The following is a 24322-nucleotide window of genomic DNA, read 5'->3' as shown; positions in this document are numbered from 1 at the left end:
TGTCTTATGTGAAATAGGGTCCATGTCTACTTTGCAAGGATTCTAGGGAGTGTAGCACTTACGACCTTGTCCAGGCACGGAGTAGGTTCTCCAATACAGGAGAGCGGTTGTCAGGATGACACTTTGTACAAGGTTCTTGTTAGTTTCAGAATTCAGTGATCCCGGCAAAGTATTGATGACCGTGATCATGGAGGTTTGGCTTATGCTCTGCTGTCATTTATGTTGGGAAATGTTCCAAATAAAAAGTAAAAACCAAAGAAAGGAAAGCAGTGAATGATCGTATATTTCCAATGGTCCGAGCTTGGGTAAGATATCAGATGGCCCTTTGCATGAGCCCAACCTCGCAAGGAAGATAGGAACTAACAGGAACGTGGTCTGCTTGTGAAAAAACACGGCAAACACACCAGTCGGCTTTGGCGTGCTGGCGTCCCCCAGATCAAATCAGCTTGCAGTGAAGTCTCACATGGCTTAAAGAGTATTTTTAAGTGGCGGGAGATTTTAGGCGAAGAGTGGCCTTTCTCATTTCTGAAACACTAGAGGGTCTTGCAATAGTGGGGCTACTTTCTGCGAGGGGACGGTTGCCTGAAAAAAAGTATTCTCTTCCTCCTTGAACCACAGCATACGGTCTGCATCTTACCCCTCTTTCTTGTTCTCCGTTCGGCTCATTTACATTACCTGCCAGACCCTGTGGACATCTGATGCCTTCTGGACTGGCAGGTGACTCACTCTGAGCAGTGCTCCCCTCCGTATTGATTACTGATGCCTTTGTGTATCGGGAGTGGGCTCTCAAGGGAGTGAGATAGGTACGGGCCCGTGTCCTCCCCGTTTTCTGCCCCTGGTATCTGTAAGCTTCCACGGATCCTTTGTGCTTTCAAAAGAGAAGGAAAAGGTCTACCCAAGTGGATTCCCGTAAACGAGACTTTAGCGTACGACTCAGATGAGCCAGAGGGAAGGGGTGTCTACCCTACGGGCATCAACACGTACCAAGGGCTCTTTCCACGAGGAACAAGGAAAGCCCGAGCCACGTGCTAGGGCCACAACCCCAGCCCCCAAACAGGAGGCAGATCCAAGTCGCTTCAAAGTGAGGAGAATGGCAGTGTGTTCTGTGTTAGGAAGCCCTGTTCTTGGGATGGAAGCCTCTCACTCGGAAGGACTCTCCTGGGGAGCAGTCTGCCTTCTTCTCCCCTTCTCCTGTGCTAGATTTTTTCACTTGGGAGTTTTCCCATCCGTGATGAGCCCTGGGCTTTAATCGCGCGGTCAGCCAGTTATAGTCCTGTGCACAGCAGCGGTGTTCACGGTGGAAGCGACCCCAGTGGCCGTCGACGGATGAATGGTTAAAGTGTGGTAAATACATACAGTTAATGCTAGTCATTTTTTTAAAAGATTTTATTTATTTGAGAGAGAGAGAACATAAGCAAGGGGAGCAGCAGAGGCAGAGGGAGAAGCAGAAATTCCCGCTGAGCAGGGAGCCCGAGGCGGGACTCAATCCCAGGACCCTGAGATCATGACCTGAGCCGAAGGCAGACGCTTCACCGACGGAGCCCCCCAGGAGCCCCAATACTAGTCGGTCTTAACAAGGAAAGCGATTCGGACACACGGATGAGCCTGGGGGCTATTATAGAGCAAAGTAAACCAGTAATAAAAGGAAATACACTGTGTGAATCCACTTCTGTGAGGTCTCTAGAGTCGCCCGATTCATGGGAGCAGAAAGCAGAACAGTAATCGTCAGGGGCTGCTGGGGAGGCGGACAGGGAGTTCGTGTTCAATGGGGACGGCGCTCCAGAAGTTCTGGAGACGGATGGTGGGACGGTCACACATAACGTGAGCGTAATGGACTTGATGTCACTGGACCGTATGCTTAAAAGTGATGAAGATGGTGGAATCGGTGTTGTGTGCCTTTTACCGCAATTAGGGACAAACTCACCTTAACCAAACCTGGTTCGAAACAGCGGTAGGGCTGCGTCTCACGATCTCCCACGGAAGAGAGGGCCAACCTTCTCACTTCTCTGTTCTCTTCCGCTTCATTTGCAACAGCAGATGACTCGGAGTCAGCAGATGGATGAGCTCCTGGACGTCCTCATTGAAAGCGGAGGTAAGACTGCCCGTGGCTGGCCCCTCGGGTTGCTCTGCACCTGCTTGTGTGCTGGGGAGCGAGCGCTTAGGACCAAGGTCAGGTGCTCACAGCGGGTCAAGCTTCCCTTCGCGTGAGCCCGCCGGCCACGCTGGGGCAGGGAACAGAAGGCACAGTGGGTGACTCTTCCCTGACTTTGTCCCTCTGTGCTGGGTGCTCGCTCAGCAGTCATTTTACCGGTCGGTGTCCTCAACTCAGTCCCTGTTTCCCTAAGTGTTTTCCCTTGCGAGTCCATTTCTCTCTGCCTTTTAATCCCAATCTCCCTCTCCTCTTAATAATAATAATAATAAGCAGGTTTTATGCCACCGACTCGAAACGAAATTCAATTACTGCTCTCCCGCTGGGTGGTCCCTTCACACTTAGCTGTCATTCCAGCCTGCGACCAAAAAAAAAAATGTTCTTTTTGCCTCCGTTTTAGTCATTCATTTGTTTTTTCAAAATTACATGGTATGTGCCCAGAATCTGAAACCACACAGATGAATAAGATCAGGTAAGGAGAACATGTAGAGAGAAAAAAACAAAAAACAACCCTCAAGTCTTAGCGTCTCGATAATAACATCGAAAGTTCGGAGAAGGAGTGGCCAGGCGTTGTACTGGGCTCAGTGCTGCCCCTGTCCAAGTCCTCACCTTTGCGGAGCTTAGAGTCTGGAAAGGCAGAATGCACAACAGGCAAGAGGACGGGCAATTGCTCCCTTGTAACAAGAGGAAGAAGGAAAAGATGGGTGTGTATCTTTATACGTTTCGCGGTGGAAAGAGGAGAGGGTGATATCAGACATCCTTATGTGTTTTTAAAGATTTTATTTATTTAGGAGAGAGAGAGAGAGCAGGGAGAGGAGCAGAGGGAGAGGGAGAGGGACAAGCAGACGCCCTGCTGAGGGCAGAGCCCAACCTGGGGCCCCATCTCACGACCTTGAGATCAGGACCTGAGCCGAAACCAAGAGTCAGACTCCCAGCCGGCTGAGCCACCAGGCACCGCAAGACACCCTTATATTTTTAATGAACTATCTGGCCAGGTCAGCAAAGGTAAGGGTGCAGGAGGGGAGCATGGGAGATTTGAGGACAGAAGAGTCATCCGAGGACAGTTATAAACCAATCACGAATGAATTTTCTGGAGTAGGGTATATCACAGTAGGAGGCTAGGCTATATTAAGTGCCGTCGGTAGGTTTGTTATCATAAATCTACAGTGAGGCCAGTCAGCTCCACTGTGTCATTTTTCTCTTGCAACCAAGATTCATCCAGGTGTGGGGTTTTTTTTAAAAGATATTATTTATTTATTTGAAAGAGAGAGTGAGAGGGAGCGTGAGTGGGGATAGGGGCAGATGTTGAGGGAGAAGCAGGCTCCTCGCTGAGCAGGGAGCCTGATGTGGGACTCGATCTGAGGACCCTGGGATCATGACCTGAGTCGAAGGCAGACGCTTCACTGACTGAGCTCCCCAGGCGCCCCTAAAATTAGATTTAATAATAAAAGGTTTTACTACTTCATTTGAGAATTAGAAAGTAAAAATACTAAAGTCAAATTATTATTTCCCAAGATGTGGTTAATCCAAAATACTAAAAAACGGCCATAAAGGTCATGAAGTCCATGTGTATAGTATTTAAAATTAGGGGGTGCCTGGGTGGGGGGTTTTGCCAAGGGAGTATGGTGCAAGGAGAAAAAAACAAGGCGCTTGAGAATATTTCTAAGACAGTAGCCATAGTAGAGCAGAGAATATCTATCAGCTGGACAGGCAAGAAGTGAGAGCCAAGGGGGTGATGGATGGAGAAAGTAGTTGAGTCAGTAGGTTGGAGTGACCCCAGGTGGCTGAGAAACTTGTCCCGGCGTACTTCATACAGGAGCTAGAGGGAGGGGAGGGGATGGAGAGAGAGCGAGAGATTTTGCGTGACATTGAGCTTCCAGGGGGATGCAGAATTGGGGGGTGACAGGGTTCAGGGTGTCCCACAGAGTGGGAATGGAGGGACCACCAGAGTTGGGGGGGTAGGGTGTCAAGGCGCCGAGAGGCCACTGGACAGTCAGGTCACTTCCCAGGATGCTGACGTCACAGGGAAGGACAGGAGCTGAAGTGGGAAAGGCAGTGAACTGGGGGTAGAGTTTAGAGTTTTCAGCGGATGTGGGAGAGGGACCAGGAGCCCCGGGTGCGGGGCGGGGGAGCGGAGAGACCCTCAGAACCACTGAGGGGGGCTATGGGGAGGATGCCGAGCAATAACTGCACGGTGACAGTGGCGTGGCAGCCGGTGACTCCTCTTCTGACTCCGAAGTAAAGGTGCCCCAAGCCGGGGTGAGGAGGATGCAGTATCCTCGGGGGACAGCCAGGTGTCAGTGAAGGAGCAGGTAAAGGGACCTGCTTTGAGAGGTCGCTGATCAGAGTGGAAGTTCCAGAAAGAAAGGGTTTGGGGAGAGGCCAGGGAGAAGAACTGGACACGGACCGGGCCCTTTAAGGATGAGACTGGGTGACACCCAGAGAAGCACAACCATCTCGTGTCTGAGCGTGACTCCTTCACCCCAAAGATCCCTAGCGCGGGAGCCGAAGGGGTTTAACAATGCCCGCTGTGTTTTGCCCACAGAAATGCCAGCTGACGCTAGAGAGGATCATTCGTGTCTTCAGAAAGTCCCCAAGATACCCGGGTCTTCCCGAAGTTCTCCTGCTGCCCTCCCCAAACCCTCGTCCTCGGGGGGCCAGCTCTCCTTCGATCACTATAGCACTGACGGCGATGAGCACCTTGAAGTCTTATTAAATTCCCAGAGCCCCTTAGGAAAGGTGAGCGATGTCGCCCTGCTGAAAATGGGGAGCGAAGAGCCTCCTTTCGACGGGATAATGGATGGATTCCCCGGGAAGGCTGCAGAAGACCTGTTCAGTGCCCACGAGATCTTGCCAGGCCCCCTGTCCCCGATGCAGACTCAGTTTTCCCCCTCCTCTGTGGACAGCAGCGGGCTGCCGCTGAGCTTCACCGAATCTCCTTGGGAAACCATGGAGTGGCTGGACCTCACTCCGCCAAGCTCCACGCCAAGCTTTAGCTCCCTCGGCACCGGCGGCCCCAGCATCTTTAACATTGATTTCCTGGACGTCACGGATCTCAATCTGAATTCCCCCATGGACCTGCACTTACAGCAGTGGTAGGAGGGCTGGCCGCAGAGGCGCGAAGGGAGACCAGTGGGAATTCCATGGGGGGGAAGCACACAACCAAAAACACTCCTATCGTCCAAAAAGTGGAGCAGGAGGAGAGGTGGAGGACGGAGTTTTCAAAGAAACAGCGGAGACTTCCATGACCGTCAATGAGAGCAAAAAGGAGTCTTGTGATATTTACCGACGTTCAGTAACCGTTAATGATTTCAGCAGTGCACTCAGAAATGTGCTTTCTCAGATCAGAAATGCCAAAAAGAGAGAAAAAATTCTTTCACTGCCTTTTCAAACACCAATGTTTTTGTAGCCCCTGGTTTTTCTCAGGCACTGTTCGGGCCTAGTCTCACATCGTAAGCCTCTCTCGAGGATTTATTAGACACAGTGCGGAAAGGAAATGGAGCTCTTTTTGGAGTAAAGGGAGTGTAGCATAACCATCAGCGTTTCTGGAAGATAGACCCATGGTGGACGCTGCTTCCCATCCTTCCCCTCCCTGTCGTTCAAAATAGAAGTCAGGCCCCACTTCAGTTAGGTTCTTGAGGTAGGAGAGAGGGACAGAACCAATCCATTCCCAGGGAAAGGAAGTCAACTCGGCCACAAAGCTGCCCCCTTACCCCAGTCCAGGACCCAGGACTCCGTGTGGTCACAGATCACAACGAACCTACCTTTGGTCCAAAGAACCCCACCGAGAATTTCCCTCTTGGTCAACCAGTCGCTAGATCACTCCCGCTGTCACTGTGGTGATAAGCACCGTGAAACAGCCAAGGACCTTAAAGCGAACAGAACCCAAAACCTCCTGCCATGGAAGGTTCCCCAACACAACCCCCTTTAGTTTCAAAGACGGGAGGTGACCCCGGAAGCAGATGGGAAGACTCGCTCTAGCTTCAGGAAGCCATACCAGGGATCATTCAGACAGTGCTAGAAAACCTTGTTTCACGTGTCCTGAGAATAAATACCATGGGTTCCTACAACAGGATGACCATTTATGGAGGTCCAACTTCTTTGGGGGGGAGGGGCTTGGGGGTCCACCTCCGTTTCTCTTTCTCCCACTTTTCGTTCAAGATACCAGTCTTTTCCTGCTCCACTTTTGAACCTCTTTCCTTTTTCTGCCCCGACATCAAGAGGACTTCTCCTATCTAACAAGCTTCCGTACTCTTAATAAAGCCATATTTTCAAAAGCTAGAACTCCAGGTTCTCCCAGGGAACACATTTTCCATATGCATCATTCGCTGCAAAAAAAACCCAAAAAGTTGAAAGAATGTCCTTGGGGAAAAAACTGGTGACTTGACCCATCAGTCCCAAAGCTCATTCTGCTCTCATTTGATCTAGAGCCATCAGTGATTTGGGTGGTTTTGGGGACATTGGAAATCATGACGTCAAGACAGATCTGAATGATACTTGCAAGGAGAGAGGATGGCAGGTCCAGGTCGGTGAAAGGAAACACAGCCACACACGGAAAACAAGGGAAGGAAGAAAGCCGATGGTCTCGTGTGCACTCCTCATTACCTCGCGCTTTTGCTGGGCATCGAAACCCTCAAACGGCAGGACGGTCTCTCTCGAGCTCACTGGGGCTCGGCCGGTTCATAGCATTGCATGCTGTAGAAAGTAGCCAAAGCTGGTTGGTTGGTTGGCTTGTTGTGGTGGTGGTTGTTGGTTGTTTTTTAATTTAAATCACTAAGGCACTGTTTTCTTCTTTTGTAAAAAAAAAAAAAAATAGTCACTGTGCACTTACGGAGAAGATAACCAAAAATGTTGTGATGTTTAGAAGTTCTCTTTTTGATAAACCAAAGATTTAGAAGTCATTCCAGTGTTAACTTGTAGACGTGTGTGAACACAGAGTGTTTTGGGGGACTGCTACTCTGAAAGCTCGCAGATCGTATGGGGGGGTGGGTATGCATATGTGTGTAGATATACGCGTGTATATCTCTCTACACGTATGTGCATTTGTGTGTCTCTTGAAAATTCTATACCGAAGCCCTTAAGCCCCATTCTGCTGTGAAAGGACACTCGGCCTTTCTCGCTGATCCATCAACAGACGACACATGTTGCCTCTCTGTACGACTCACAGCCATTTGCTCACCGTCGGCGCGCCCATCTGGACAAGGACTATGGATGTGAAAAGACAGAAAAGCTTCGCCCTTAGGTGCCGGGAACGGTAAACACCGTGTCTCGTAGAAAAGCACCCAAGGGACACGGAAACCGTGTGTACATTCCTTGACCTGCAGTGTGCTCTCAGAGACCCATGCGGTACTTTTTTTTTTTGCGTTTTGCTTTTACGCGCGTCATCAGAACCAGAAATCCAGAGGGAAGCATGACCGGTCTTTTCTGGGAAGGTGAAGCTACGTGGAAGAAAATCTTACTAACACATTCCTCACCTTTGTTGGTCCCTCAGATGTTGACGTTTTGTTTGGATCTTGACGAACCTTGCTGGTCAGTACAGTTGTCATGTGCGACGTGGTGCGATTTGTATGTTCTTTTTTTCCCCTTCCTGCCTTTGGAGAACAAACTCGCAGGGTCCCTGCGCGGGGTGTTTCTAGTGGAAGGACGAGACTCGGTCGGGAGGCCGCTATGCATTTGCCTAGAGACCTATGGAAGCTATTCGAACGCTGATGACCAAGCATCACAGAGCAGACCCCTGGCTTCTTAGTCTCAGCCCCTCCCACAGGCTCCGCACACCGTATTCACTCTCTCCCTCCATAGAACAGATGTGACATTTACGGTATAAATCTAGGGATACCTGGGAGAAACTCGGAGAAGTTGGCTGCACCCAGTGGATCAGACAGACCACGTTAATTCGTCTGTCTCCTAGTGGGAGTTGTTATCTTAAGTACTTTTAAACACTTAGGCGCGTCGTCTTTTCTGGAGATCGTTGGGGCCTGGCTAGGCGATGTACAGAGACTTCCGAAGATGGCTGCATACGAGCTTCTGGATGCTCTCAGAGCCTGGAAGTAGCCATGCGTGGTTTTCTCCAGATTCCTGGGGCTCCTGTGGTGGAGCAGGCCCACGGACACGGAGTTTGCGGCCAATCCCAGCGCTGCTGCAGCCGTGAGAGTTCAGGCTTACTCAACAGAGTCAGAAAATGCATCCGTGCAAATGCTTCCGTTAGCGCTCAGTAGTAGTAGCCCTGCTTCTAGCAGTATTATTGAGACAGCAGCGTTCTGATATCAGGAGGAGAGGGAGGAGGGGAGGAATGGAGGGAGGGACGAAGGGGGAGAGGGAAGGAAGGAAGGAAAGGGAAGGAGGGGGAAGGAAGGAAGGGAGGGAGGGAAGGAAGCAGAGAAGGGAGGGAAGGAAGGGAAGGAGGGAGGGAGGAAGGAAAGGAAGGAAGGAAAGAAGGAAGGGAAAGAGAAAGAAAAGGAAGGAAGGAAGAAAGGAAAGAAAGAGGGAGGGAAGGAAGCCGAGAGTTTCCACCTGAATAGCCAAGGGTCTGTGCACTGGTGGTCTTTGCCATTCAAAGACATTTATTTCCAATATGAAAAAACAAAAACAAAAAACCCTATCTCAAGCACTCAAGACAGTCCTTTTCAAAATATATTGAAACTCCCTCAGCTCTTCCAGAAACAAATGCCAACCTGGCCGAAAGCTCCCGCACCCAGTTGACTCACCCAATGGGCAATTTCCTGTGTTGGATCTGTGCCAAGCGTACCAATCCCCGGACATCCACTACTAACCTGATGACGTAGCCATGGTTCAGATTCTGTGACTGGGGAGCTGTGGTTCCTACAAGCAAAAACACTGGGAATCTCCCAGTCCTCAAACCAGAAGCCCTTTAGCTCTGATTTAAAAAAAAAAAAAAAGAGGGGAGGTGGTCTTCATTTTTCCAGAAGGGAGAGTCTCATAGGGCCCCTTTCCTGCCTTTGACTCTTAGGACTACAAGCTCTCTATGCAAAAGAGACACTTGGGGTGGGGGAGGGGTGCCCAAGATAAGCCACCCATGTCCCTTAGGAGAAAAGCACTGGGCCTCCCCCTCCAGGCCTTCCTTCCTCACAGTGGGAAACCCGCAGGGGCAGGCACACAGTTTGCTGTCAGGAATGAGCTGAACTCAGAGTGAAAAGAGTCTGGGGTCTTTGTTTTCCTGTAAATCCAATTATAAGCCAGCAGGGTGGGCCGGATGCTGAGATCGCTCCATCTTTCTCGAATGATGTGACTAGACACGCAAAGGCCAGGTCCTGGAACGAGATGGTCCTCTAGTTCCGAGAGCTGCTCAGGTTGTGTTCAGGAGCTGGTTTTGATTCTAGAATTGACATTTTCGGAGGATCCCTGGCTAGGTTGAGACTATGCACAAGAAGATGATTTCAAGACAGGGAAAGATCTGGGAAGAATTTCTCTATCCTTTATCTACCAGGAAAATTGTAATAGGACTCACTAGGGTCAACACCATAGAAGTAATGATTCTGATGCTAGGATTTGGCGGTTTCCCCAACGGATTAGGACCAACAAACTCCTGAACATCTCATGCTTCTTTAATCACCTGCTCCCGTCATGGACACTGGGCATGTGAGTTTCCTCTATAAACGGTTTAACAGCTCGGAGTGTTTATGGAAAGCGAGAGTATAATGGTGGGGATTTTGGATGCTATTCTAGGGTTTTCCAAAGGAAGGGAACCCACACTGCTCCCTAGAGTTCCCCTCCAGTGGGCCTGCAGTGAGGAAAGAGGGTGCTTGAAGCCCTCCCTTGGAGAAACCCAAAGAGGTGCTTTGCAAAGATCAAAAAAGCCAGCATACGTGTTCTGTGGGGAGCTGTGTGCTGTGTTCACATTGGTCTCCCTGGTCAACTATACGTTACCAGAAAGAAATGTGGATTGCCAGGAAAAGAAGCAACGGCTAAAATACCAAAGTTGGCATGTGTTCTTTTTAAAAAATACATAAATATATTTTTAAATAAAATGTTTATTTTGAAAACGACGTGAGCTTTTTTTTCCCCCAAATGATACACCAGGCACCGGGCCACACCCTTCAGGGGGTGTTATTTCGTGTGTTCTCGCGATGGCACCCTGAACTATCGTTATTCCCATTGTATGTACGAAGAAACTGAGGCTCAGACAGGCTCCGTCAACTGTTTAAGATTCTGTACCTGGAATATATGGAGCCAGCAGCCAAACGTTTTTCTCTCCAGAGCGCCTGATCTCAAACAGTACACGTCTCCCCTGTATTTACCACTGATAACACGAATACGATGAAGACTTTTGTGGAAAGGAACAGACCCTCCCATCACCCACATGCTTTCAAAGTACAAGCACACACACATCTTAGTCAACCGGTTGTTTTCATCAGTTTAGTAACTGAGCAAACTGAATAGTAACGCGGAATGAATTGGGCATCAGAGATCCGCCTAGACTCCCCAAGTAAGTCTCAGTTTTTATTTGATTTTTCTCTCCTAAATGCATTTCTGGCTGTCATCTTCCCATCAGTGAGTATGTAAACCACACGGAGGAACGGAGATATCGTGAGAGCAGCCCCGGGATGGGGGTCCCGAGGCCTGGTGTAGACTAGATTTGATCTTGCTTCATGCTACGGCTCTGCTTTCCCTGTTCCGCCCTTGACTTTCTGGTGGGCTCTCCCACGTAGAAGCAAGAAGGGCACAGGTGGTCAGAAGCCCCAGGTGTCCATCGTTCAGGTTAACAATTCCAGCAAAAAGAGAGTTCCTCGTTCCTAAGAGTCAACAGCAGAAATCTCACCACTCTCTATCTCAGGGGGCCCGTCCTGGAACCCCCCTCTGTGGCCATGAGAATGAGGTACTCATTTGGTCACAGGGTCTGGATCCCCCATTCATCCCTGAGCTGCGGAATGGGATCATTTGAATCTCATGGACCGACAGTGGAGAAAGTGAGATTTTTTTTCTAAGGGAAAATTGAGTTGCTATTAGCAAAAGGGGGACCAGGTGTTGAAGAGGCACAAGCTACAGATTTCTAACACGCAATCCCTGCTTTCAAGAATTTTGTCATCTAGAGAAGGAGACGGGTAAATAAGGAAGGACAACATAGTCTGAGAAGTGCTTACGTGGGAGTTAAGTGCGTAGGACTCCCACGTAGTAGGTGTTCTAGGAAGGACATTTCATAAAATCTTAGGGAGGATGGTCACGGACTCTCCAGAGGAGACCACTAACGACACAGCAGTCGGCCACGCAGAAGGATTACGTGCATTCCAGGCAGAGGGAACAGCCTCTACAAAGGTATGAACATAAATGAGCATTTACCGTATTCGGGGATATGAGAAGCGCAGGTTGGCTGGAGAACCGGGAGCTCTGACGTAGGACTGCAGGAGAAAATGGATGGCCCAGCTCAAGAGGAGAGACAGAAGCCGTCCTGCCTCCTCTACTTTTTGGTCTGTTTGGGCCCTCCACACGCTGGATGACACCCAACCACGTTGGTAAGTATGGCTCTTCTTTGCTCAGTCTACTGATTCAAAGGCAATCTTTTCCAGAAATACCCTCACAGACACACCCAGAAATTACGTTTCACCAGCTACGTGGCCATCCCTTCATCCAGTCTGACACATAAAACTAACCGTCAGAAATACTACTAGTAATACAATCACATTGTCATCGTCAGCAGCATCACAAAGGAGTATCTGTGTTTATCATTGCGTGGAGAGGAACAACCGTCTCCCATGCTGGCTCAAAGCGGAAATCTTGTGTCCCCTCATGCCTAGATTATAGGAAGTCCCCTTTATCATTCTCAAGCTCACATCACCTCCACATGTCAAGAAATGCCCTTTATCCGGGAATGGAAAGAAGGACCCACCGTTCCTGGCTTTTCTTGTAAAAATGGAATACAAATGTATGTTCTTTGAGACCAGAGGACCCAATATCAACCAAGATGGGTTGTTCTGAGATGGACCTATGTGCTTCCTAGCCTCCAGGCCGGGGAATTAGAGCCACAGCTGCCGAGAGGGAAATCTGGGGACTTTCCACTTATTACCACTCTTAGCCTAAGGGGCTCCCCATAAGTGTGGTCTTGCCTCCTTGGTATCATGCTCAGCCAAGGGACCTCCAGGCCAAAGTCAGCTTGGACTTCTCCAGGGTGGAGAACTGGTGTTCTTTGAGTGATGTGGCCCAATTCAGACCGGCATGCTGAATCCTGTGTTCTTGCTCTCCTTCCAAGCCCAGGGCAGGATTCAAGTCCTCTGTGTTTCTGTTGCACTCCAGATAGGTACGGGTTCACTCAGACACTTCCCAAGGCAACAGGTCTGATGAGGACAGGGTCCAGCAAGGGTGACCATGTAATTTACCATCTAGGTCAGAACACTTTTGTTCAGGACAAATGCTCTATCCAACAGAAGGCCAAGACAACAGGCATATCGAAGACTGTCCCAGGCGAACCAGGACTATGGTCACCTTAAATATAAGCCACCCGAAGGATCTAGAATCCCCATCCACTTCCACTTATCTTTGTTGTTCAGTTGACAGGTTGCAGGGGCCCGGTTGACAGTCTCACCTTTTTCTAGCATACCTTTCCCCCCCACACAGGTGCCTCCTATCCTGACATCTATTACCATCAATTTGCTTTTGCATGTTTTCAAACTTTTATAAATGGAATCCGATAAAAAGTACTCTTCTGAAGCTGCCTTTTCCTGCTCAGCTTTTTTTTCTTTTCTTTTTTTTTTTTTGTGAGGTTCGTCTGTGTTTTTATCCACTGTTGGGTGAATGCATCCATTTTCCTTGTCCTATAATATTCCACTGTATGGATGTATCACCTTTCATTTATCTGCTCTACTGTTTTTTGTTTTGTTTCTTGTTTTCTATTCTAATTTTTTTAAGATTTTATTTACTTATTTGAGAGAGAGAGAGACAGTGAGCGAACATGAGCGGGGGGGGCTGGGGTAGAGGGAGAAGCAGATGCCCCGCTGAGCAGGGAGCCCAAAGCATCGCTGAATCCCAGGGTCCGGGGATCAGGACCTGAGCTGAAGGCAGATGCTTAATCGACTGAGCCACCCAGGCGCCCCTCTTGTTTTGTTTTTTAAAGTTTATTTATTTAAGTAATCGCTGCCTCCAACATGGGGCTCGAACTCCCGACTCTGAGATCAAGAGCTGTCGGCTCTACGGACTGAGCCAGCCAGGTGCCCCTACCTGCTCTACTGTCGATGGACATTTCAACTGTTTCTAGTTTTTCACTATCATTAGTTTTGCTGTTACAGACATCCTAGCACGTGCCTTTTGTTGCAAATACGTACACATTTCTATAGAACATGTGAATTCGTTGGGTTATGGGGTATGTGTACTGCTAAGCCTTAGCGGATAATGCAAAACCAGTTTCTGAAGTGCTTGTACCGAGTTCCTTCTGCCCGAAATATAGGAGTTCTCGTTGCTCTGCACCCTCAACCACACTCGGTTCTAACAGACTTTTTCCATTTTAGCTATTTTGTCTACACATTGTGGTGTTTCACTGTAACATCAAGATTGGCATATCCTGGATGACTAATGATGCCAAGCAACTTTTCATATATTCTTCAACCATTTGGGATTTGTCTTTGCAGTAAAGTGGCTGTTGAAGTCTCATCCATTTTTTTCATTTAGGTTTTCTGCCTTTTTCCTACTGGATTGTTGGATTCTTTATATATTCTGGAGTTGAGTCCTTTGCCTGTTTTGTACATTGCAAACAACTTCTCGCACTCTGAGCATCGATGGCTTTTTTTTTTTTTTAAGATTTCATTTATTTATTTGACAGAGACAGAGAGAGAGGGAACACAAGCAAGGGGAGTGGGAGAGGGAGAAGCAGGCTTCCTGCTGAGCAGGGAGCCCAATGCGGGGCTCGATCCCAGGACCCCGGGATCATGACCTGAGCCGAAGGCAGACGCTTAACCGACTCAGCCACCCAGGCGCCCCTGATGGCTTTTTTTCATTCTCCTAATGGTGTCCTCTGATAAACCAAAGTCCTTCATTGGGAAGTAGTCCCATTTACCAACATTTCCTTTAAGGGGAGAGTTTTTAGTGTCACGTTCAAGAAATCATTGTCTCCCCCAAGGTCATGTAGAGGTTGCTCTGTCTTGCTCTTTATTTCAATATTTTACTTCTTTTGGAAGGAATGATTTTTTTTTTTTTTTAGTATTGCAGTTTAGAGAATGGGTGGGCAATAAACCTTTCCAGTCATTACATGTTTAAAAATAACTTTCTTTTGCCCTTGTTTGTGAATTTTGGAGCAGATGTACTTTGGAGTTGTACTTGAGCCAAATTTTACTGGCATTGAGGGTTGCAGGTACGGAGAGAATCAGCTTCTTTTTTCTTCAGAGACAAACTTCTCTCTGAATAGTACCTACATACGTTTGTATCTTTCTTTCTTTTTAGTTGCTGATTTTGGTTTTAAAAATTGACATGTAATTGACATATGACATTATATTAGTTTCAGGTGTCCAACATAATGAGTTGCTCTATGTATATATATTGCAAAATCATCACCACAATGAGTCTAATTACACTCCATACATAGTTATAATTTTTATTCTTGTGATGAGAACTTTTTAAGATTTACCCTTAGCAACTTTTAAATACACAACACAGCATGTATCCTTGCAATTCAGGGGTTTTACCAAGATATGTGTAGGGTTCCCCCTCCCTTCCCTTCCCCTCAGTAATATTCTCTGGCACTTGGTGAATTATTTTAATTTTGACTCGAGCCTTTCTTCAGCTCTGCAAAATGTTTTTGTTTTTAACATTTTTATGCTTATTTCTTCATCATCTGCTCTGGAAATTCTATTACCTATTTTTTGAATGTTGTGAAAAAGATCCCATGTCTCTTTTCCTTTCTCCCTTCATTTCATTGAATTACCTACTTTTTCCTCTGAATTTTGAGAGCATTCTTCCGGGCCATCTTCTAATGCACCCCTCCCATTTTGGGCAGTACCAAGTCTGCCATTTCCTGCCTCTACTTCGTTTCATTAATTTGGGAGCCATGTGTTTCTTTTTTTCTTTTCTTTTTTTTTTAAAGATTTTATTTATTTATTCGACAGAGACAGAGACAGCCAGCGAGAGAGGGAACACAAGCAGGGGGAGTGGGAGAGGAAGAAGCAGGCTCCTAGTGGAGGAGCCTGATGTGGGGCTCGATCCCAGAACGCCGGGATCACGCCCTGAGCCGAAAGCTTAACCGCTGTGCCACCCAGGAGCCCCTGGTAGCCATGTGTCTCTTGATCCAAGAACTCCTTCTTATTTAATATGAGCAGCAGCCAGCTCCTGCCATATCAAAGCAATGTTCTCTCAGTTCTCACCAAGCATGTAAATTAGACTTCAAAACTATATTTCCCTTACTTCCCGCTTAACTTTTTCACTGGGGGACATTTCTCTGAATTCTCAGATTAGCGTCCCTGTTTCACAGATAAAATAAAAGCACGGGCATGTGAACAAGACAAACCTGCCTTTGGAGCCCAGTGGCGACACTTGAGTGGTTAATCACCTAAACCCTCTGAGTTGTGACTTATTTGGTGGGTGTCCTAAAACCCTCATCCCAGAGTTCTTCTACGGATTAAACGAGATCATGGATGTTGAATAACATGGGTTTGAACTGCACAGGTCCACTTATACGTGCCTATTTTTCAGTAAATATGTTGAAAAAGTTTTTGGAGACTTAGGACAATTTGAAACAACTCACAAACAGTGTAGCCTAGAAATACCGAGAAGAAGAGAAGAAGTTAGGTTATTGTGAGAATATGGTGTGTAATACATATAACATGCAAAGTACATGCTAATTGACTATGTTATCGGTAAAGCTTTTGGTCAACAGTAGGCTGTTAGAAGTTCAGTTTTGGGAGAGTCAAATGTTACACCTGCGTCTTTGACAGTGTGGGTGGTCGGTGCCCTAAACCTTAAGCTGTTCAAGGGTTAAGTGTTCTTAGAGTAGCACTTAGAGGTGTGGTTTATTACCATCCTCATCATCATCTTTACTATTATATTCAACTACTGAGTCTTTTTTTCTCCTCATTCATTCTCACATACAGAGGTCTGGTTAGTCCAGATTTTGGTGGCTGAGATGGGGGGGCGGGGGGAGGTAGTCTATCAGAGACCGCGTAGATCTTCATTTAATTTCCCCCCAAAGAATAATAAATTCTGCCTGGCCACTGCTCCCCCAAGTCAAAATTCACCCATGCCATTCTCTGCCAAGATTGCCAGTGGAATCTTTCTCTAATTTCTATGAGTGACAGAGAATTTCTCTATTATCTTTGATGCGTTATTTCAAAATGACATTGGAGGAAGAAATGAATCAAAAACTATTGGCTTTAGTTAACATTTCGGTCCCGAATGTTGAATTTAAAATTTAGTATAAATAAAGAGAATTAACACATAAAAGGTTTTGATGAAAATAGAGTTGAATATTTCTATCATTTGGGGATAGGGCAGGCTTTCTAAGCTTCAAACCACTGGCATAATACATAAAGGGAGGGATTGATGGATTTGACTGCATTAAAAATACAAAAGTCCTGCAAGACAGAAATCAACATTAGAGATCTTAAAAGGGAGAGGCCAAACTAGAGAAAGCCATTGCCATCAGATACAACAGTATGAATATAATTCATATAACTAATGAGCTTTTAAAAATCAATAAGAAAATATGGCACCCCATCACCGAAAAATGGGCTGAGGACATGAAGAAATCAGCAATTAATTGAAGAAAAAAAAAAAAAAACGAATAGCCATGAAACATGTGGGCAAAATGTTTTAATGTGATTTTTAAAAATGCAAATTTAAATAGCGCTATAATGCTATTTCTCATCTACTCATCTGGCAAGGATATTAAAAGTATAATAGTGTAGGTCAGGGTGTGGGGAAAATAGAAAATTTATGCACAAGAAGTGGGCCTGCAAAATGTTTTCATTTTTTATCTAGAGGCATCATGTGGCAATACAAAAGAAGCTTAAAAAACATAGTGCAGAAAGTCTAATTCTTCAATTTTGATTGAAGGAAATAAGTATGTGTGTGGTTTTAGCCACCAATGTGTTGTTCATCACAGAGATATTTAGAATCACAGAAGACAGGAAAGAACATATTGACCTAACAAGTGTGATTCCATTTTTGAAATGTATTTATAAATTCATAATGTTATCTTGGTTAGCGAGAATATGCATGATTTTCATTTTTTAAATTTATCTGAATTATTTATTCTTCAATAAATACCATTAAAATGTATATGCATTTATTACATAAGCACATATGCTGTTAGAATTTATTCATTAACATGTTATTCATGAATTCGTTTTCACAATTTTTATTTTGTGAGTGATATTGGTAGGTTGTTCTTGTGTATGTGCTCTCTTCATTAGGTTTGGTAACAGGGTTAAGCCAATTTCATAAAATGAATTGGGTTGCTTTCATTCTATTTCTGTGTTCTGGAACACTTTAAATAGCAGAGGAATTAATCTGTTCCTTGAATCTTCTAAACAGCTCTCCATAAAACTCTCTGGGCCTGATTACTTTGGGGAGTGTTATCCTGTGACAAGGTTTCCAATTTCTTTAGTCTTCTTGGTCTATCCATTCTTGCCGCCCACTTTTAAAACATCTGTAGCAATTTATACTTCCCCGAGTGAAAACAGAGCTTATTTTAAATAAGTAAACATAAAATTGCACATTCTCTCATAATTTTTTTTTGCACCTGTGATTAAATCCCTTTTCTCGTTCCTAAGATCGTGTGTCTCTGTTTTGTTTCTTTTCCCTTTCTTTAGATCTATTCGCTTTACCTTTTAAAATAACCTGTTCTAAAGTCGATTCATCAATTACTTCTTTAATTTCGGCGGTGGTCTGCTCCACGAGGTTTTGGTAAGGAGCCCACGGTGAGAGACGATAGGCGCCTGGTGAAGTGCTTTTAGGTGGATGGAAAAGGTGAAGAGGACAAAGGGAAAATGTACAAAGCTTCTTAATGCATGGACTGGAGTTGGCACATGTCACTTCCGCCCATGTGCCATTAGCCAAATCAGTCACACAGTCAAGTCCAAAGCTACTAGGTAGGGAAATACACTCTGCCCACGATAAGCTCTGGCAAAAGTCCAGATCCAAGAAGAGGTGAAACATGAAAGCATCTCTGACCTTGTTTAAAGGAATCTTTAGACTTCCCAGATACGGCTCAGTGGTATAGATTTGATACGTGTAAGCATAAAGGTGATTGGAATCGGAAAAGGATAAGTCATACCCTTTATTTATAGTGTAGCACTGAACGTTAATTGAGATGAATGAAAGGCTGGAAGGCTTATGCATACCCAGGTCAAAAGCAGTTTATTGAGCAAATAGTTTGGTCAATTCATTGATTGCCCAAAATTATGGCTTAGAGATTCTGGGCTGTAACCTGCCATGTAGGTGAAGAGAGCAGCCTGGAGAGATCAAGTTAAATAACGGGCCATAATTACACGGAGCTTGTCACCTGCTGCTCGGCTTTCTCTGTTCTGCCAGATCCTGTATTTTGAATTCTGTTCTATAGACCAGTGCTACCTGAAAGAATGTACTGTGACGATGGCGAATGTTCTTTGTTACACTATCTGGTATGGTAGCCACTGGCTCCATGGGGTCTTTGGTATTTGAAGTGTGGCTAGTGTAGTTGAGGAACTGAGTTTCTAATTTAATTTAACTTTATTTAAAACTATGTTTAAATAGGGGCGCCTGGGTGGCACAGCGGTTAAGCGTCTGCCTTTGGCTCAGGGCGTGATCCCAGTGTTATGGGATCGAGCCCCACATCAGGCTCTTCCGCTATGAGCCTGCTTCTTCCTCTCCCACTCCCCCTGCTTGTGTTCCCTCTCTCACTGGCTGTCTCTATCTCTGTCAAATAAATAAATAAAATCTTTAAAAAAAAATTATGTTTAAATAACCACGTCTCTGCTGTTGCCCACGTTGGACGAAACGGCTCCAATGAATGTCTGGACTCAGAATGAAGATGCTAAAACCACTCTAATTCAGAGCCTCCTTGTTGGCCTATCGGATTTCAAAGGAAATATAGCTCGGACAAACAGTGCTACAACATGAGGCAAGTAAGCAGCCCATTTTGGGTTGGGCAAAGCAAGCCATGTGGCCGAACTTAGGGGCAACAGGGAGCCGGAATCCTTCCATAGATAAAGGTTGAGTATATAAGAGTTAGCATCTTCTTCCTTCTTTCTCCTCCTCCTCCTCTTCTTTTCTTCTCGCCTCCCTCCCCAAAGGTATTCTTTTCCACCCCAGCTGGATGGCTACGACTCTGATCCATGGCAGTCCTTAACGTGGTCGTTGCTGGTTTTAAGGCAGACGGAGAAAAGGATGGGGGAGGCTTATAAAATGACTCCTACCAATAGTCTATGTCCAAAGAGAATCGCATGATTGAACTTGACCTCGTCGGGAAGGTGAAGTATAATCCCTCTTCACAGGTATAGGCAGTGAGTTTTGAACCATAATCAAATCTGAACAGGCATATGCTCTCCTTTTCCTCTCGCTCTCTCCCCTTCCACTCCCCTATCGTCTTCCACACCTCACAGCCTGGGAGTTCTTTATCTAGAAAAGGCAGAATGGTGTGTTCTTCAAACTCAGCCATTTTGGGTATCGACTCTCAAAGTTCCAAAGCCTGTATTCCTGAAACTCAAAAACGCTTTTCTTCAAAAAGTCTATTCTCACACGTGTTTCTGAAGCCTGCTTTGAAAGATCAGATGAGTAGAGCTGACACCCCTTTCTCTTTTTTTCTACACTGTCTTCCTGTCCCTGGGTAGGAAGGAGAAAAACACGAGCTGCTTCCCGAGTGGAGGAAAAGCTCGTAGGAGAACAGGAAATATGGAAGGAAGCCATCTGCTAATAAAATACACTGTAGCAGGGTAGGCTGTGTTTGCGGGTAAGTAGAAAGTTCCTTTTTAGAACTGAAATGTCCCCGGATTGGAGACAGAGACTGGCATGCTTCTGGAATTGTCTTACAGGGTTCCCTATACTAGCATTGTCCAATAGAACTTTCTTTCTTTTCTTCTTCTTCTTCTTTTTTTAAGATTTCATTTATTTATTTGAGAGAGAGAAAGAGATAGAGAATACGAGCCGGGAGGAGGAGGAGAAGCAGGCTCCCCTCTGAGCAGGGAGCCCCATACGGGACTCGATCTCAGGACCCTGGGATCATGACCTGAGCCGAAGGCAGATGCCTCACCGACTGAGCCACCCAGGCGCCCCCACCCCTCCCATAGAACTTTCTGAGAGGAGAGGAATGTTCTGTATTGGACTGTCCAATACAACCCGTGTGGCTATTAGACACTTGTGACGTGGCTAGGATGACTGAGGAACTGCATTTTAAATTTCATTTCATTTTTTTTTTTTTTTAAGATTTTATTTATTTATTTGACAGAGATAGAGACAGCCAGAGAGAGAGGGAACACAAGCAGGGGGAGTGGGAGAGGAAGAAGCAGGCTCCCAGCAGAGGAGCCTGACGTGGGGCTCGATCCCACAACGCTGGGATCACGCCCTGAGCCGAAGGCAGACGCCCAACCGCTGTACCACCCAGGCGCCCCTTAAATTTCATTTCATTTTAATTAATTTAAATTTCAATAACTGCATGCGATTGGCAGCTACTGTATTGGTCAGTGCAGTTCTAGACGTCAGCAGAGATAATGTTGCTAAAAGTCATACAGTGGCTTTTAATATCTCTTTTATTTATACATTTAAAAACCATGCTGTGCCTTGGTTGTTAAAAAAATATCTCGAAGTAGAATTAATTTCAGTTTGCATAAAATGATATTGACATAAGCATAGCGCAATTGTTTAAGAGCAAATCATGCCTTCACTTATTAATTGGCTGGAGCTGCCTGACCTAATAAGCAGAGGCTAAATTCACAATTAATTAAAGATCTCATGTTCATTCAGCCAAGACTCGCCTCAAACCATCTTTTGTTCATCTGGCCAGCAAGATACTTCGAACCATATTTAGGACATCTTGCAACTATAATGAACATATGCAAAATATACCATTTCCAAAAAGGTCGTTCGTGTATCAGATTAGCAATTCTGCTGTAGGAATGGCATTCTGCTCTATTCGGCTAACTATAAACATATTTGTAGTGAACAAGTATGACATAACGTACTTCATAGAAATGTATGTTATTTAATTAGTGGTAATTTAGCAAATAGTTCTCTATCTTTGCTATCTACCGGGCAATATTATTTCTCTATTCGAGATGGGAAAACTGAGGTTTAGAGAGATTATGTAATTTTTTCCAAAGGTTATATAATTGGTATTTGGAATTTTAATATAGGAACTCATATCTGATCCAAAGCCCCTACCACCCGACCCTGCTGTTCTTACTTGACAGCTGATGATAAAACCTAATTGTACTCACCTATCTTTTCCTAAGGGTGAAGCCAGCACAAAGAAAGTCAGGACCCCTTTTCAAGGAGCCAACCCATGCCAATGGGAAACTGCTGTGTAGACCTTTCCAGGCCTGCCACAGCTGATGCCCCTTGGTCCCCTGGAGGTGGGAGGGAAATGGGAACAGCTATGAGACTGGAATCTAAGTCATGCAAGAAAGTTGTCCCAGTCAAGCTGATTCCATAGGCACGGTAACACTATTATTATACCCCTCCTCTATTTTGGCTTCTGGCTACCTCTTGCGTTTGGTAAAAATTAAGAATGAAACTTCTAGGATACATGCTATGCTCGGTCAGGCCCCGGGCCCGAAGCTTAACTGGGCTCCTCAACAATTATCAGGTGGCCTTATGCAATTTTATGAGCCACGTACCCGCCTGCATAGATCTTCCTGTGAATTCAAAACAGCAATGCCTCACATTGACTTAAAATACAATGAAAGACAGATGCTCACTTTCCTTCTTTGCTGTTGTAGTCTTGGTTCCACTTTGCTATTTTTAAAGCAGTGAAACCTTTCCCTTCCTGGAGTGCTAGAGTGCAAAGCACCCCCCGCCCCCGCGGCCGCCAACGACGCCGCCGGCCCCCACCTCCGCGCGCCTCCGTCCCTGCAAACTTTGCACGCGGAAAGGTGGGCAGCGGGGCGCGGGACTACAAATCCCAGAATGCACGGCGCCCGCCGCACAGGCGCAGCGGGGACCACCCGGCCAGCCGGCCAGGAGCCTGCGGAGACTCCCGGGTCCCCGCGCCGGAGAGGGGCTGGGGGCAGGCGGCCGGGCGGACCTGGCCCGCGCCGAGGGCGGCCGCGGGCGTCACCATGCAGGCGCGGCGGCGCGCGTGAGGAGGATGCGGCAGCGGGCGCCGCGGCGGGCGGAGGAGTAGGCGGCGGTGCCCTGGGGAGGGAGCCGCGCGCGGGCCAGACGGCTCCCGGAGGCTCCGCAGTGCCGCCGCCGTCGCCCGGGAGGCTCCGCGCGGGAGCCATGTAACCTGCGGCGGGCTCCGGGCTGCTCCGTCCTCGCCCAGCTCCCGGGCCAGCGCGGCAGCGGGGCCACGATGAAGAAGCAGTTCAATCGCATGCGCCAGCTGGCCAACCAGACGGTGGGCAGGTAGGTCCCCCGGTGCGCGCCCGCGAGGCTGCAGCCGCCGGGCGCGCAGGTGATGGAGCCCGCCCGGCCTCCCGCCCTCCCCTCCCTCCTCCTTCCCTCCCTCCCCTCCGTGCTTTCCCCTGCGCCGGCCCCTCGGGGACTGCTCGCGGGCGCGACCCCTCCTCTCGGAACTTCCCAGCCCCGAGAGCCCTTCTCCGGCTCTGCCCGCTGCGCCCGGGCTCCGGTTGCCAAGCGCAAAGTGTGACGCATCCTTTACCTGCGTCCCCAGCTGCCCCTTCACCCCGTCCTCCCTGCCTTTCCCCGGGACTCCCCTCTTCCCCCTGGCCGCCTGGCGGCCTGGAAACAGGTGTTTGCTCGGATTGTGCGGGAGGCAGCCGACCCGCAGTGGCTCTCCGAAGATTCCTTCCCCTGCGCCGAGTTCAGGCTTCTCGGGGGGTCCGGGGGAAGTGTTGGGCCTGGTCGGCTTGGCAGAGCTGAGCCTGCCCCTCCTGCAGCGTTTGTTTTCTGGGACTGTGACTGTACGAGATTCTGGATCTCTTTATTGGCCGCGTTTCTTAAGGCGATAGGTGTTGGAGAGGGGATCTGGAGGGGTGAGGGGGAGAGGGGGCAGGGAAGGTGCCGGTGGAATGGCGCTGCTGTTGGCTTGGTCCTGAGACTGATTTCAGTAGAGGGAGGGAGGCTGCAGAAAGGCAGGTCCAACTCCTCTGGAAGATGAGATAAGCAGAGAATCACGGCCAGGTAGGGAAGGGGAACGGAGAGGCCCTACAGTCAGGAAGAGCCGGGCCCTAGGCAACTGCAGGACCCAGCCTGCTGTCACTGCTGCGAAAATGGGCTACATCTGGGCTAGTGTCTCCAGGAGCTGCTCTGCAGGGTGCCAACATCTATTAACGTTACATAAGGATTCTGGTGGGTCTCTTCCAAAGCTAGGCATGCTGTGAACACAGGGCTGTTAGGTAGAGGGGATTTTTCACCGAACTTCTGCTCCTGGGGAGGGATTTCCTTGGCTGCGGTGTGGCCAAGGAATTCAGGTGTGCCGCTCTAAAGCAAAGTGGAAAGCCCAGAACCCAGCCTTGGGTGCAGTTCAAGTGCAGGCTCCACACATGGAGGGCTCTCCACTAGGTTTACGCGGAAACCAAATACCTTTCTTGGGTGGGAAGTGGAGGCATCTGGTAGGGTGGGGGTGGGGACATGCCTGGGGAGCAGGGCCCGAGTGAAACTCCCAGGTAAGCATACTGCCCTAATTACGGTGGGCATCCGAGGGCAGGGGATGCGGTGGTTTCTTCTGCTTCCAGGGACTCCAGATGGTTTCCAAGTAACAATGTCTAAAATTGACTTGGATTCATTTCCCTTTCCCAAACACATGGGCTTTCACATGAGGGAGAATTTATGAATAGCAGAGTCATATTAGCCCAGATTTCTGGCATGGTATCGCCACAGATAGGGCCTCACGTGGGCTGCTTCTGGAGATGTTGGGTACTGAAATAGTGTTTTCCTGTCTTGGTCGTTCAGCAGAGACCGTCAAGCTCACCTGTCTTGAATATTTTGATTCCTGCAGCACTTGTGGGCTGGCAGCGGGCCTCGCAGCAGGTCAACTAAGCAATCAGGAGGCCCCCTGACCATAAACTGGGGTTGCTGGTCCCGCTTGGTCTTACTTGGGGTTTCAGTTCAGTGCTCGAATGGAAATTTGAGCAAGGTGTTCAC

The 24322-nt window shown here is 47.5% G+C and overlaps 2 protein-coding genes across 3 annotated transcripts in view; both read left to right on the top strand.

Moving 5' to 3' along the window:
- Positions 1-10093, top strand: part of MYOCD (myocardin) — a 98275-nt gene extending 88182 nt beyond the window's left edge. For both annotated transcript variants that reach the window (XM_044391805.3, XM_048227181.2), the window contains 2 exons: positions 2035-2092; positions 4695-10093. In XM_044391805.3, the coding sequence (XP_044247740.3) occupies positions 2035-2092; positions 4695-5248 (612 nt within the window). In that variant the 3' untranslated portion in view covers positions 5249-10093. The remainder of the gene's footprint in view (positions 1-2034; positions 2093-4694) is intronic.
- Positions 10094-22375: 12282 nt separating this feature from the next.
- The window catches only part of ARHGAP44 (Rho GTPase activating protein 44), a 163836-nt gene continuing 161889 nt past the window's right edge, over positions 22376-24322 (top strand). Inside the window, exon 1 of the mRNA XM_026521026.4 lies at positions 22376-22621. Coding sequence (XP_026376811.1) covers positions 22569-22621 — 53 coding nt within the window. The 5' untranslated portion in view covers positions 22376-22568. The remainder of the gene's footprint in view (positions 22622-24322) is intronic.

The sequence above is a fragment of the Ursus arctos genome, unplaced genomic scaffold (assembly GCF_023065955.2).
Source record: "Ursus arctos isolate Adak ecotype North America unplaced genomic scaffold, UrsArc2.0 scaffold_14, whole genome shotgun sequence".
In the NCBI taxonomy this organism is placed as follows: domain Eukaryota; kingdom Metazoa; phylum Chordata; class Mammalia; order Carnivora; family Ursidae; genus Ursus; species Ursus arctos.
Note: the sequence above shows the minus strand (reverse complement) of the source record. Positions and strands in the feature narration are given on the sequence as shown.